The sequence below is a fragment of the Dermacentor albipictus genome, chromosome 4 (genome assembly GCF_038994185.2).
Source record: "Dermacentor albipictus isolate Rhodes 1998 colony chromosome 4, USDA_Dalb.pri_finalv2, whole genome shotgun sequence".
In the NCBI taxonomy this organism is placed as follows: domain Eukaryota; kingdom Metazoa; phylum Arthropoda; class Arachnida; order Ixodida; family Ixodidae; genus Dermacentor; species Dermacentor albipictus.
Window position 1 is genome coordinate 128,758,928 of NC_091824.1, and position 15,963 is coordinate 128,774,890.

The 15,963-nt window shown below is 47.3% G+C and overlaps 1 protein-coding gene across 2 annotated transcripts in view; it reads left to right on the forward strand.

Annotated features, from left to right (window-relative positions):
* Nucleotides 1–15,608, forward strand: part of LOC135899502 (uncharacterized) — a 530,261-nt gene extending 514,653 nt beyond the window's left edge. For both annotated transcript variants that reach the window (XM_070537571.1, XM_070537572.1), the window contains one exon: nucleotides 15,069–15,608. In XM_070537571.1, the coding sequence (XP_070393672.1) occupies nucleotides 15,069–15,597 (529 nt within the window). In that variant the 3' untranslated portion in view covers nucleotides 15,598–15,608. The remainder of the gene's footprint in view (nucleotides 1–15,068) is intronic.
* The last annotated feature ends 355 nt before the right edge of the window (nucleotides 15,609–15,963 follow it).

Genomic DNA, 15,963 nt, shown 5'->3' on the forward strand with positions numbered 1-15,963 from the left:
GGCTCAGCCTTGAAAAGTAATGTTAGAGCTGAAGCAGACGTACTGCACGACCCGACCGCGCAGGCGCACAGAACGACCGCACAAGCTCTCTATCCTCATGACTTCAGTGCCGTAAGGCGATGGGCCCTGTTGCAAAACACACACCGTTCCTTCTCGCTTGCGGGGTTCGTACAAAGACAAGCGTACGGTTTACACAGAAGCATTTCACATGAGATGGATAATAATATTGCTACACGCGTGTGGTATTTGATTTTTTGAACGAGGCGCGTGGGCGCCATCACTCGAGAAAAAAGGAGGAAGAACGAACTGGGCTTGCGTTTTGAATCTAACCGGTCAGCGCAGCAACCGCTGTTGCAAATATAACTTGTAAATAGTTGCTCGTCTTATACTGACTCGTCCTTCGCGTAACATTGTGGCGGAGGTGCGGGGTACATGACCAACGTGGTGGCAGCGGAAGCAGATCGGTTTGTCGTCTGGGGTTCGCCATTCAGAAGGATTGCGTGGTCTGGGACCAAATTACTGGTCATTTCAGGTTGTCGACATGGGTATAGGAGCGGAATCAGGTCGGGAGACAGAGCAGGTGGTAGGGATGCGAAGGTTTGCAATTTCTTACCGCACAACTGCTGCTTCAATACCGGAAATAGTGGGGGCCGCTTGGTCAAAGGTACCGTCAGGAGGTCGTGGATGAAAGGGGGCTGGACTCGCCGCTTCAATCTCACGGCAAACGATACGTGCGACGTTCTCTTGAAATGGTCGTGGGGTGGTAAGAGCGGAGCAAGAGGACGTGGTAGGAGTGTTTGAGAGCCGGGAAAACTGTGGGATGACGCAGCGGCTTTTGGCTACCTCGAAGCGGCGGCATTCTTTGACGATTGCGTCAACGGTAGAAGCGTCTTTATAGACGAGCAAATTGAAGGCGTCGTCCGCATTGCCTTTTAGGATATTGCCCACTTTGTCAACCTCGGTCATGTGCTCGTCGTTTTCCCAGCAAAGTGCGAGCACTTCCTGTATGTAGGAGACACGATTCGGTCAACGACTGGACACGGGTGGCAAGCTCTTTTGCACGCAGCCTGTTGGTGACCTGAAGGGTTGCCAAATAGGTCGCGAAGCCGCTCTTTGAAAATGTCCCAGCTGGAAAGCATGATCTCATGCGTGCAAAACCAGACACGCGGTGTCCCGTCCAGATATAAGATCACATTGGCAATTGTGATGGCAAGGTCCCAGTGGTGGCTTTGGCTAACACGGTAATACAGGCTGAGCCAGTCGTTGACGTCAAAGTCATGCTGGGCGGAGAATGTCCCAGGATCCCGGAGACTTGGAACCGTAACGTACGTTGTGGTTGGCGCCACAAGTGTAGGTGGCGACGGTGGTTCCATCGAAAGCCATGGCTGAGAAGACAACGGTGTGGCCGCTCCGGAGCTCTGTGGCGAGGGCGGCGAACTTTTGCGGCTAATACTGGCGCGTAAGACTGAGAGCATCTGGCCGGACCTTTTTACGTACCTGTTTGTGAATTATTATTTATTAGTTTACTGTATAGTCGTGACAAATAAAGTAAATTATACACATGTTTAGTGGCTCAACCTTGATGAAAACTGGCATGCGATACATAGAGAAGCGGTCAGACATGACGTATAGGGTTAGAGCATGCAAGTCTGTTTCAGCAATATTGCAAGACCTGGGCTAATTAGCTCGCATGCATTCACCACGTGAGAATAACTTAAAATAGTGCAGAAACTTCATTCTTAACCCTGTAATGCCCACGGTATCATTCTTGCTAAGCTATGTTTAGTACCTCTCAATTCTAGTTTTGGCGCGGGAAATTTACAGCATAGCATAGAGTAGCGTTTTTTTATACGCTGAAGCAAACATTTATTTGTAGGTTCTTCAGGAAATAAGTTCTCACTAAAATATAATTTATTATTATTTTTTTGCCATGTGGGCTCTTTACAGAAAAAAAAACAGTTGAACAAGTTGCACTAATTTTTCCTAATGTGAAGTTTTCTTTCGGCATTACAGGGTAATATGATCAGGCAGTCTGTGTACTAATATAGGCGCCTGTTCGCTGTGCTGGGTTTGCATACCGGTTCCTGTAGTCGCGCTAACTCATTCAGTCGTACATGCACGTATATTGCCAGCACGTATGCGAGCATTATTTAAGCGGCCAAAGGAGGGTGTAGATCTTGATCAAAGATCACACCACCGAACCCTCGAGACCACTTATCTTGAATAGGCGAATTCAACCGGAAACCCAGCTGACGTGCTTCCTTCAGCGGCGACTGAAGGAAGCAGTTGCGTTGCAGGGACGGGTCACCTCGAGTGGCTTGGTTTTTTTTTATTGAAAAAAGTGACGATTACGAAATAGCCGTCATTTGGATTGAAGCAGTGAGAAATCTAGCTCGGGCGGCTACAGGCAAGCTAAAGCTCGGTGTAAACGCGCCTTCCATCGTCTGCCAAACAAGAGAGCCGATGTTGCGAACCCCGCAGAGGCGGTCGTCGACAACCCTTCAGCTAAGAAAGGTGAGAGAAAAGCTGCTTGATCAGATTATCCCAGTTAATGTGTCGAGGGGCGTTGCACAACGTTTTTTGTGCGGCGACGATGACAGCCGCTAAAGTGTGGCATGCGGTGGTGTAGTTTGCATGAAATACCGAACCAAGAACAGCCAGCTGCACCGGTTGCATGAAAGCCCCAAGGCTGCTTTGATGCCATTATGATCAACAGTTATTATTAAGTGGTATCTTGTGTGTACTTCACTCGAATAGGCAACCACATTGCGCGACGTGGTTGAGCGAGTAATTTGCATCTTTTTCTTTCTCGGGACGCCTTTCACAGGCTCCACTTTAGAGATCAGCTAGGAGGCTCCCAAATCTACGAACTGTCTTGGGTATCACACCTGGGCTGTTTGGATAAGGTCAACATTGTAATACGTGCTGATGAGCATGATCGTGATTTTTTTTCGATAGAAGATGCAAGTCTTCCACTAAAGATTGTAGATAGTGAAGTGTATGGCAAGTCTCAGGTATGTGAAGCGAATACACTGAATATATCGAATCGAAGAGTTTACAGTGTACTTCAAGATTTCGGGCAGTGGCGGAACAGAGAAATAGGAATCTTGAAGAGGTGGAGAGCTCCCTTACACAGCCTCACTATGTTTCGCGTATGACTTTGGTATACATTTTGCAGGTTGGTACAGGTGTATGAATTTTTCTTCCAGTAGTCATCGATCGGGTTCTTATTCACCGAATCAACGGAAGTACTGCTCGCAATTTTTCGGGCAGGCGTTGGTGGCGCATTTGAGCTGATAAGATTTCCAGCGTATCTGTCGACAAGCTAGTTTCAGCCTGCAAAAAGCAGCCACTCTCAGCCACGCAGGACTCACTGGAGAAGCGCCCAATTAAGAAAATAAGTTTTTGGAAACTGGCCTACACGAACATCAGCGTGAGCTGCTATAAAGACCCTGCTGCGTTATTTAGGTGATAAATGGCTGTGTGACCAGTCGTGACTGTACACTCTGGGAGGTAGAGTGTATTAGTGGGATGTTGACACCATGTATCACTATGCGACGCCTTCACAGACTACGTGACAAAGCCCACAGAGACAGTTTTGCTTTCTCCCCTCTTTTTATCTCATTATTCGCACCATTTTTCCCTTCAAAGCTAAAGTGTATATAGCCAACCGCAGGTGTCCTCTCTATTATTTCTCTCTCCCTCTCCCGATGACTTAAGATCAGACAAAAAGCACCGCTCCGGCGCTCGGGCTCTCAGTTATGTCGCATCATGTCGAGCAACAACACCAAAGAGCATTCTTCATACGCGACACAGCCAGAGTATCTGCGTGCTTTGCCTAGAGCTTGAGAAATCCAGAGATAGGGGTTGAGCAAAGACTCTCTGCTGAAGACCTGTGTTCTTCGGTGGACTACAAGCCTCTGTGCGTCTGGCAAATGATTTAAGTAATTAATATGACACTGTATCATATCATGTTCGAATGGACAGTGAACAACGGTCCACCGTAAATGAGGTGCAGGTATCGTAATGCCGTGCATGTTCTTCGTAGTTGCCTCCATTCATTAAGCACTATTTTATGACGCTTTTTATAGGTGATATATTGTTAAGCGAAACTTTCATCTATTTCCTGCGAGATTGCGGGTACTAGCTTTTGCACAATAGGTTGGTGCTGCACATAGTGGAAATTGACTCCGGGGAGAGAGAGAGAGAGAAAGCAAGGACAGGAAAGGCAGGGAGGTCAACCAGAAGAGCACCCGGTTTGCTACCCTACAGTGGGGCTGGGGAAAGGGGAATATAACGAAGAAAAAGGGAGAAGATAAGCACCGACTGCGTGTGGGGATATAGTGCAAAGGGAGGCGTCCCGCCGCGGCAGGTGGTGTATGCACGTGCAGACGTCAGCTCCAACATAGACACACCGCCGTCTTCAAGCCATCCTCGGCATTTCATCGCCTTTACTCCATCATGATCATTCCACCATGATCATCGTCGTCACCCTGTCGTTGTGCAGTCACGCTTATTCCATCGTCGTCAAGCCGTGGTCATAATACATAAAATATGTCGTTCGAGAGCAATAAATGTTTTTTAGGCAGTGTATTTCCTGGTGACATTTTGTCCAACATGATCGTGTTTTGCGTACCTGCAAATTGTCGTAAAGTAGGAACAGCATTTGTCTAAATTACAAAGGAAAGTTTCTATTAAGCTCTTCAGCACGGGGTGTGAGATCAGCGTCATTCTTTTTTTTCGAGTAATTCACATTGCTAATGCCACACTGCTCTAAATCTTACCTTCATATGTACGTAGATCGTTTACCTCCGGCAGCTTATGATATACTGCTCCCTCATCTTTAGGAGGTTGCTACGACAGCCATTTTTCATCAAAAATGCTAGGCCATAGCGTTGCACCGCTAGTGCTAAGTACCTGATAGCACACATATAATGTGATGATTGCGATGTCTCGTTATCCGCGCGCGTGCAATCTTGCAGGCGCTCATTTAATAAACTGACATTTCTCTACCCTGTATCTCCTATGAAATTGTGATTTTGTGGCCATTGTGACGCACCCGCTCAACATACCTCGAGTTTTTTATTTGATGCATTCGAAGTTGGTAGAATCTGCAAGTATTATTCTATAAAAATTATGTCGCCGTTAATGGGATCAGACTTCGGCCTTCTAGCAAAGAAGCTCAATACTCTTATCATTCGGCCACAATCACACGCATGCTTCTCTCATGCTCAAATCGCTCTTCGAAACGCCTGGCGTGTACGTCACGCACCAGTACATTGAATTCTATCTCCGTGACAGCTAGCCCTTTGAAATGCTGTGTTTAACTGCACTGCTTTCAGGATTGGCCAGTACTTTTTTTAGATGCTTGGGAAATGGGTGAAGTTCGTCTGTAATGCTTTGACACAGAAATGCCACGGGGCTATGGGCGAACTTCATGAATAGCAGGCTGGTGTCAAAATCAGTCTGCGACTGTGTTCTCCTCTTCAAAGTTAAGACGCATTCTTTCTTTCCAAACCCTCTGTAGAGCACACAGAGTAGAAAACGTTACAGTAGCATCTTTTCGACATTTCACCGACTTTAGAACTTGGCATGAGACGCGCTGAACATTGTACATGTTGTAATTAAAATTGAAAGGAAATGCAACGTGACCGAGTTGTCAAAAACGTCACTGACTTCTTTATAAGTAGTTTCAATTTTGGGATACTGCCTGCATAGTTGAACGGCAAATCGAAAAGAAAACTCACTCAGAAACTCCTGTAGGAGTTTTTCAAGTATGCGTAAGCATTATACCACTCGTTCATCTTCGCTCATCCTGATGTTACTACCAATGTTACGAAACTTGGTCAGTCCAGAATAAACGACAGCGCTGTGGCGACACAAACGGCTGAGAACGGCGGAGCCAGATGCGCTAATGATGACATTCCGATAATTATAAGCCGTTATCGCTGTTTAGCGCCTTATCCATCCGTGTCGAACCACTGACCAAATGCACTCGGGGGGCGGCTTCGCAGGACACTGCCCTGTGAGCCATACCTTGAAAGCGATCTGCGATGCCGACAAAGAGTGCACAGTGCTGATAGCTTCGCGCGCTGCGTTTGCACCGCTTACTTAGCGCTGAAGGGAGACGCGCGGGCCCCTATCTTGAAAGCGACCAGCGAAAGTGGCAGCGCAGCACGTGTGCTGAGAGCTCCTTGAAAGCTGTGTTTTCGGCGCTTCGTCGGCGTTGAAGCGAGAGGCCGCGGGAACGTGAATTCGCTCGCTGATACGGTGCTGTCCCGAAAGCGGTCATCTTACGGAACGGAAGGAAGGGCGGTTTTCCCTTTGGGTAATCACCAAAATGCCAATGCATTTCAAACTGTAGCTCGCTCATTTGAATCAGCCTTGTATAAACAAAATAACTCATCTATGTAGATCCTATGGACGTCGAACCTTCTGTTTTATTGAATCCTCTTTCCTTTCAATACCGCCTAACCAGCACTAGCTATTTCACTAAGGCTTTTGTGTGTAACTTCTCCTAAGGGTAACTTGTCGTATGGAAAAAAGTAAATTACGGGATTTAACGTTCTGAAGCTTAACATTGTGTTATGAGGAATGCCGTAGCTGAGAGCTCCATATTAATTCTCGCAACCAGAGGTCCTTTAACTTGCGCAGAAAGAATGGTACAAGAGGGTACTTGCATTCCGCCCTTATAGGAATGTGGCCACGTGGTCGGAAATCGAGCTCCCAACCTCATGCTTCATGCAGCCATCGTGGCGGGTGCAACTTCCTTTATTCTTTAATAAATGTCGTTAAGCACCGCGTCGCATATTGCATGGTGGTAAAAGCAAGATGGAAGCACTTTATTCGTTCGAGTATACCTCTAACATGAGCAGTTATCTGAGAATATGATATAAATGTCAATGATATTGTAATGGAACAATGCTGACGAGGGAATGAAAATGTAAGAAAATTGATGTCTTTTGTAAATAGCTGACATTCGACATGAAACAACAAATTTTTTGTCTTCAAATTCGTAAGTCATTAGGCATCGCATGATTTGTTGTGTTACACTCGCTATGCTACATTTTATTGTTTTTTAAGGTTTTATTGATTCATCAGTTACAGACATGTTCAGCACGTATCACGTAAGATGGAAAAGTAGGCTATCATTGGCATCCATGCCTCTGTAGAGGGTAAAGGCTCATAAATTTTCACAAGTGCTATGTAGGCTGCACAAGTTAGATTTGTCTTTTTGGTGTTGAATTATCGGTGGTAGTAATTAATCATTTTAATGATGAATGATTACTTTGCTTCAAGCCGACGTGGACGATAATTTTGGGATACGTGTCCTCTCGTTTGTGAACGCGAGCTTTATGACTACTGCTTTCGGGATAGGAACTCACTGCCAATATGGTTAGTGCCTCAGCACCAAAGGATGGTCATGCGAGAGTCACATGAATCACAATTGATCCGCGGAATCACATATTCCTGATTTTACTGCGCAGGACACATTTCCCTCATGCAAAATCTCGGTCGTCGTTATATTATATTGTGGGGTTTTACGTGCTAAAACCACTTTCTGATTATGAGGCACACCGTTGCGGAGGACTCCGGAAATTTCGACCACCTGGGGTTCTTTAATGTGCACCGAAATATAAGTACGCGAGTGTTTTCGCATTTCGCTCCCGTCGAAATGTGGCCGTCGTGATCGGGTTTCGATCCCGCGCCTTCGTGCTCAGCCAACACCACCTAGATAGCACAAGGCGTTTTCACTCCGATCCATGACGTCATGTTACATGGCCCGACTGCCATAGAATCTAATGGGGATGCTCACGAGTAGGCAACAGTGACTTTGACGACGCCGCTTTCGTCACGCCAGCCTTGTCAATGGAAATTTCGGGCAAGGTAGCGTGACGTCATGGATCGGAGTAAGCAGGCCCTGTGCTATCTAGGAGGCATTGGCTCAGCAGCCAAACACCATAGCCACTGAGCAACCACGGCGGGTGTCGGTTGTCGTTAGGCTTTAACTACTTTTCGCGCACAAAAAAAGTAGCAAGGTGGTCCATAAGAGCATAGAGCTGCGTTTGTCTTGTGACATTAGTGGGAATAGTTTGCTGTGAAATGCTGGGGTAAAATTATTTGATTTAAGGGAAATGGTAGCTGCCTGGAAAATACCCTTATCTATTCGGGTTCCGTTTTAGGCCTTTGCTGGAGGAGCAGTGCGTGGTCTCAATTATACCTTTACATTCTGTGGCCTGACATTATTTTTAGAGGTCTGAATGTTGAGCTTCTGCAATTCATAATCAATATACTATTTCGTAAACTTTGTATAGAGTAGGCGCCTCACGCAGGACTACCAAGAAAGTTATTTAAACAATAAATATCTTGAGTCCTTTTTTGGTCAAGGCTTTCGCACTAATATCCAGACAGGGTGTCCGGCCGAAGACTGGCTGCAATATATATGGTCTACGTACACAAGTCAAAAGACGTAGACGTAGGCGTTGACGCTGGTATGAGGACTATAATAATAATATTTGGGGTTTTACGTGCCAAAACCACTTTCTGATTATGAGGCACGCCGTAGTGGAGGACTCCGGAAATTTTGACCACCTGGGGTTCTTTAACGTGCACCTAAATCTAAGCACACGGGTGTTTTCGCATTTCGCCCCCATCGAAATGCGGCCGCCGTGGCCGGGATTCGATCCCGCGACCTCGTGCTCAGCAGCCCAACACCATAGCCACTGAGCAACCACGGCGGGTGAGGACTATAATTTACCGACTACCTTCGGAATCTCTAATGTTACCCTGTCTTGATGTCTCCATTATGTTCCACATTTACTTGCGACTCTTTCACTTTTAGTTGTGCCATTACTTACTGGATTTCGTTATACCATCATGCAAAAAAAAAAACATTCGCAAAAAGGGGGAAATAGCGTTGTTTTAGGTAATAGGAAGCTATATTTTTTAGCTGCTCCCCGCATAGCTCAGTTTAGCTAATTTCGAAACTGCTAAAGAAGTTCAGGTACCGATATAGCCAAGTTTCAAATATCGTAAGTATTTCATCATTAATATATTTATTTATATATTATTTATTTATTTATTTATTTATTTAATTGAGCGGATGGTTACAGGTATATTCATAAGTGTGAGGCATAGATAGCAGCTGATGAAAAATGTTAGTGTAACCTAACTAGCTAAAGGTGAAGTGAGCGTTCTCCTATGAGTGCAAATCATTGCTTCACGCGTAGCTACACCGAATGAAGCACCACAGGATTCAATTTTTACGAAACTGCAGGTGGCAGATTTGGGCCATGGACTGATGAAGGTGCGTACATGGTGTAGATGAGTGAAAATTCAGTTATAACTAGAACACCGAGTGGATTGAGGTTGTTTTATGGTGAGCACTTTCGCTCGCTTTGGCAATTCTGTGGGCTCCGACTAAGATCGGAAAACAGCAAAGGCTTGTGTCGGAGATTTCTGACGAATGCGCTATTACTATATTGCATGTCATTTCCGATGACAATTTCGGTAAATTAACGAAGGGGAAGGTTAAAAATTTAGCGGGGTGACATTATACAATTTCTTATATTTCTGAAGACATGATACAATTTATTGCGATGCTTAACGCAAAGTATGACGTGCTAAAAAAGCTAGCACCCGGAAACTGGCACTAGTGGGCCCTACTTTGCATTGTAATGCCTGCGTATTCCTTTTTTCGGGCTGGTAACGTATTTCGTATATGTGCGACAGCAAAAGCGAACACACGCAAAAATAAAACTGTAGTTTTGAGAGTTTCTACCTTAACAATGTATTGTTCAGTTAAGTGTTTTCAGAATGTTTCCCACTTTATTGAACATATCTATTTAGCGAAGTAATTATCTACGCCCACCCATTTCTTCGCCTTCTTCCTGAACTCTCAACAATTGCCTAAGTACTGTAGCTGGAAAAATAGGAAGGATACATTACCACGTACTCTGCAACTTTTATATGTTGTGGATATACCTCCATGTCGAACTAGGGTCTGTATCCGAGTCAGTTAGTTTGGCAGCATTTGAGGGCAGGTAAAGCGCAAATAAAACACTGACAGCGGAAAATATAATCACTGTCAATAATCACCCTGTACGTCCTCGTTCTTTCCGCTGCCCGTGTTTTATCTACGCTTTACTCGCCTTAAAAGACGCTAATTTTCGCGTGATACATGGACATTTTTACCGCGAGAGGAAGGTCCCTTGAGGAAAACAGAATTTGAGTTACATTTGACAGTGGAGCAAAAAGTTGGCGGTAATAGAATAGGAAGAGTATGTTATTTTAATGATTGGAAAATGTAGAGAGGTCGGCCGGATAATGGAGCATCTGGCCTGCTACTCTACGTAAGGGAGGGGGAAGAGGGGAAGAAAAGGGGTCACAATGATGGATGATAATGGGAGGAACGAGGTGAATGACACATTACACAACTGGTATCACAGGCGTGAGTCCAGGCCAGTGTCACCTAGGAAACGTGAAAGTGCACGCATTGTCTCTGTCGTCTGCCAACTCTGTGGCCACGCGCCTAGCAAGAGGTCCTCCGACAGTGGTCCATTGTGGAAATGTCTCAATGTATCTGCCAATGTCAGTCTTTCTCGCGCATACTCAGGGCACACCACGAGCACATGTTCTATAGTCTCTACAGCGCCACACACTGAACAGTCCGGGGAGTCTGTCCGTCCAATAATGTGCAAATATTTGCGCGTGAAGGCGACGCCTAATCGCAGTCTGTGTATCAGGCATGTATGAGGGCGTGGAATTCCACGCAGAATAGGAAATTTCCTATCGGGATCCAGGCTTTTAAGGCGGACGTGATGAGCGTCTGGCTGGGCCCAGTATGTTCTCGCCGCACTCCTCATTAATTCCGACAGGAGGCATGTGATGTCCGGTCTAGAGAATGGCACTACAGTTCGCATGCCATTGCTGAGGGCGCGCCTTGCTGCAGCATCGGCCATCTCATTACCGTTGAGCCCACAGTGTCCCGGGATCCATTGGAACACTATGCGGTGGTGTTTTTCTTGAGCGTATGAAAGTAGCTCGGTGATCTGCAGGGCCAGAACCTGATATGCGGTGTGGCGCAGGAAGCATCCCAAAATTTGCAGCGCGGGTTTTGAGTCCGTGAAAATGCACCACTCTTGAGGTCTTTCCCCGCAGATGTGGCGAATCGCTTCTCGAATAGCCACAAGCTCTGCAGCGGTTGATGTTGAATTATGGTCTAGTATGAAACCTCGAGTCATCTGTTGGGCTGGTATCACCACAGCTGCTGTCGATGCCTTAGGTGACACGGAGCCGTCTGTGTACACATGAACATATGTCTGGTATTCTGACCAGATGTACGCGAGAGCAAGTTGTTGTAGTCCACTGACGGGAACCAATGATTTCTTTAGTATGCCGGGGACATGTACGCATACGGAAGGTTGAACCATCACCCATGGTGGTTTGACGGGGTGGTATGGAAGGGCATAGCCTGATGTTATGTGGGGTAGATGGCAACGGAGTGCACTTGTGAAACTGCTGTCCGGTCGCTCATGTAGAACCGACGTCAATGGATGACAATGGTGTCGCGTCAGTAAGCGTAAATACACGCGAAGTGGTTCGTGGGACAGGTATATCGGTAATGGGCATACGTGGGCTTCCTCAATTGCGCCTTTGTTGGAGGCACGCCGTGGCAACCCGAGGCATATTTTGAGTGCCTGCGCTTGGACGCTCTCTAATGTCCGTAAGCAGGAAATGCTCAAGTTTGAGAGTATCGGAAGGCTGTATCGAATGTAGCCCACGAAAAGAGACTGATAGAGTCTTAGTAATGAGCCTTCCGTGGGGCCCCATTTCATGCCTGTTGCGAAGCGAAGAACATGGCAAAACAGATTAAGTTTTTGCTTCAACATATTAACATGCCTCGTCCATGACAAATCGCGGTCGATGATAATGCCCAAGAATCTGTGGTGGGAGACATAAGGTATTATGACACCATTAATGGAGATCGGGTAGCGGCAGACGGATTTGCGCGTGAATGCAACCACAGCACATTTTTCGGCAGCTAAGCGCAAACCCTGACGCCGTATGTATCGTGAAGTAGATGACACAGCCCGTTGTAATTTCGCACGTAGTTGTGGGCGTGTTGTACCAGAAGCCCAGATGCAGATGTCATCTGCATATGCACTGATGTGGATGTGAGGTGGAAGCTCGCTCACCAGGCCAATCAGTGCCACATTAAATAATGTTGGGCTGAGAACTCCTCCCTGAGGAACTCCATGGCATACCTGATGACGATTAGTGTCTCCGTCAGGCGTGGACATGTAAACGAAACGGCCGCCGAGGTAGCTCACAATCCACAGGTAGAGCCGGCCGCCAATACCCAAGTCATCTAGGGCATCGAGAATGGCTTCATGAAGGATGTTGTCGTAGGCCCCTTTGATATCTAAGAAAACAGCGGCGACGAGTCGGCGTTGACGTTTTTCATGTTCCACTGTCGTAACGAGGTCAATGACGCTGTCAATTGAAGAACGACCCCGCCGAAAACCGGTCATCATGTTCGGATAGAGATCATTGCTTTCCAGAAACCATTCGAGCCTCGCCAGGACCATTCGTTCCATAACCTTGCCAACACAGCTGGCTAATGCAACTGGGCGGTATGAGGTAAGCTCATAAGGAGTCTTTCCAGGCTTCAAGAGAGCAACCAGGCGGCTTATCTTCCACTGCTGCGGTACAATACCGGAGACCCATGTGTCGTTGTAATAATTGAGCAGTGCAGTGCGACCAGCCCTGCCAAGGTGAGACAGAGACGAGTACGAGATCCCGTCAGGGCCAGGAGCAGATGAATGCCGACACGACGCAAGAGCAGCCTCTAATTCGGGCATCGTAAAGAGCAAGTCGTAGTGGTCACTTGAGGAAGGTGGCGCAAAAACTTCGAATTGGATAGAGGCTTGTTGAGTTGTGCCCACAATCATTTTGCAGAAGTCGTCCGCTACCTCTACATCATTGCGGCGTTGGTAAAGGGCCAGAGCACTGAAAGGGTACCTTTCTTGTGGGGGAAAACGTAGGCTCCTGACTACATGCCAAATACGTGACAGCGGCTTGCGAGGATCCAGTGATGAGCAGAACTTTCTCCAGCGCTTCCTTCCTAATTTCTCGAGATGGCGCTTTATTTGTCGTTGAGCTCGGCGACAAAGGGCGAGATCGTACGTGGATTTCGTCCTTCTATATTTCCTTTCAGCGCGCCGTCGGACTGCGCGCAACCTCTCGAATTCCACGTCGATAGGAGACCCCGATGAAGGTGCACATATGGTCCGCGTGGCCTCACCGAGGGCGGACGTAATCAAGTCTTCTATTTGCGTTGGTGACTCGAGATTCGCACAGGAATTCTCCACGAATGTCTTAAAAGTGGGCCAGTCCGTGCACCGCACATGAGACGAAGTGGTAGGTGCGAACCACTTGACGCAGATATACGTTGGTATGTGATCACTGTCATGTGTTTCCACATCACTGAACCAGCTAATAGAAGACTGTAGTCGTGAGGAAACAAACGTCATGTCCAAGCAGCTACTGTAGGACGTGCCACGCAGAAACGTAGGAGAGCCATCATTAATATTGACGAAATCATGTGAGTGCATAAAGTCGGACAAGGCTTTGCCTCGGTTATTCATTACTGTACTTCCCCATTGGGGGTGATGAGCATTGAAGTCGCCCACAATAATATGGGGAGCTGTGCAACTCTGGATTGCTGAGGACAGATACGAGAAATCAATGTGATCTCTGGGTGGAATGTAGCCGCCGAGTATAGAGAAGACCCGCCCTTTAAGCGTTAACGTCAAGCAAATGTAGTGGTTCGTGTTATGGTGCTGGAGGACAAGGCGGTAGTGTGGAATATCTCGGCGTATGCACACGAATACCTTGCTGGTTTCATCAGCTTCTCGAGACCACAGCAATACATATCCAGAAAGGCGGAAAGCAGAAGGCATGTTGGGCTCACATATAACAATCACGGGGAAGCGGTATTTCTGGACGCGCTGTCGGAAGTCACTTAGGCGACCACGCAGGCCTCGGGCATTCCACTGCATCACTACACTACGACGTATGTGCATCGACACAGAGGAGGGGTTGTGTGGTAGCGCCATTATGAATCACTGCAATGCCGCCAAGAGCGGCTCAATCGCATCCAAAAACTGAACAACAACCCTTGCTGTTGGCGTATTGAGGCCTGAAAGCAGCGTTCGCATGGAATGTAAAAGTTGTTTCAGAAGAACGTTCACCTGCTGGTCTTCTGGCTTGTCCTTAATGTCCACTGGACCGGCACGGATTGATGGACGCGTTGGTTCGACGACTTTGGATGGCAGAGCAGGCCATTCCACATCAGAGGAGGTGGATAATGTACCCGCATCTTTCTGAACCACCGTGGTAATATGTGGCGCTGCAGCAGGCGGCGTCTTATCATTCTGCAGCTCAATACGTAGAGGCAACGGAGCTGAGAGTTGCTGTGACGTCGGCTGAGACAGACTAGTGACGTGTGACTCTGGGCGTCGGTGTCGGGAACGACGTTTGCGGCGACGAATAGACGCGGCCGCTTCTTGGTGACTTGCGTGTTCTTTTACCATCTTCTTCAGGATAAGCCTCTCGTTCTTCATCCTAGGACAGTCTTTAGCCGTCGCCTCATGAGCGCCGAAGCAGTTGGTGCACTTGACTGTCTCCGTCTTGCAAGTGTCATGCTGGTGCGATCCGCCGCATCGACGGCAGGATATTTCGTTTCTGCAAACAGCACTCACATGGCCAATCCTGTTGCATTTGTGGCATTGAACAGGCTTGGGAACATACAGACGGACAGGATGCCGCACATAGCCCACCTTGACGTGGGATGGGATAGAGTCGGCTTCAAAAACTACTTTAACACACTGTGATCGGCCGAAACGATGAATATCGACTATCTTGGCCGTAGATTTGATGAGTGTGCGCAGGTCGCTGTCTGTTATTTCAGGGTCTACGTCTGTAATAACTCCAGCGGAAGTCCGTTTTCCGTGAGAGAGATAGGGGCGGACCGGCATACCGCCTAACACTCCAATTTCTTTCAGTTTGTCCACGGACGCCCGAGATTTCACATCTACCGTAAGGACATTCTTCCAAGCGTTGATTCTCACCTCTTGGACTTGTCCCGGAATCAGCTGGTCGAAGAATTGGGACAGCCGCTGTCTGTTGATTGTATTCAAATTAGCCGTCTCCGTTGTGGCTACGAAAGCCACAGAGAACCCGTCAGGTGCGTCAACATTCTCTGCAGGCAACTCCCTCGCTGCTGATGTCCGGCGTAACGCGCCAAGTTTGTCAACAGTCTTTGTAGTCGACTCACCAGCTGTTGATGTCCGGCGCAACTTCCTTTTCAGGCGGCGCGATTCAACAGGCGTGAAGCTGCTACTGTCGGAATCCATCTCAGTCACCGTGGAGTCATCTGCCGAATCTGGAAGCTCCACGTCGGTGACGGTCGTAGCACAGAGGGCACCAACCGGCCGAGCAGCCGCTGGGTCAACTGCGTCGACGGGAAGCTGCACGGGACGTGTGCCCGCCATCCCGAAGGACGACGCGATCACTGTGTACACACAATATTAAAAAGCTGCAGAAAAAAGGAACAGCCGAAAGCACAGATGCTCTCTACCGTCACTACAGAATAGGAAGAGGAACAAAAAACAGTAAATGTAATATTCCATTTCAGTGGCCACACATGAACCACACTCACGAGCATAATTTGATTGCATAAAACATAGAAACAGATGTAGCAAGTAGACATGCAAGAGAGTTTCGCACATTTGTGCCTCGTGATTATACGTTTGTACAGAATACGAACAACTTGGACTAACGTAATTCGATAGGAATGCTCGCGGCATTTTCACATAGGATGTTACGGTGTTACAAGTATTGTCATTAGTCCGTTTTCCTTTAATTGAAGATAAGAGCTCCAAGGTTATTTTTTATAGA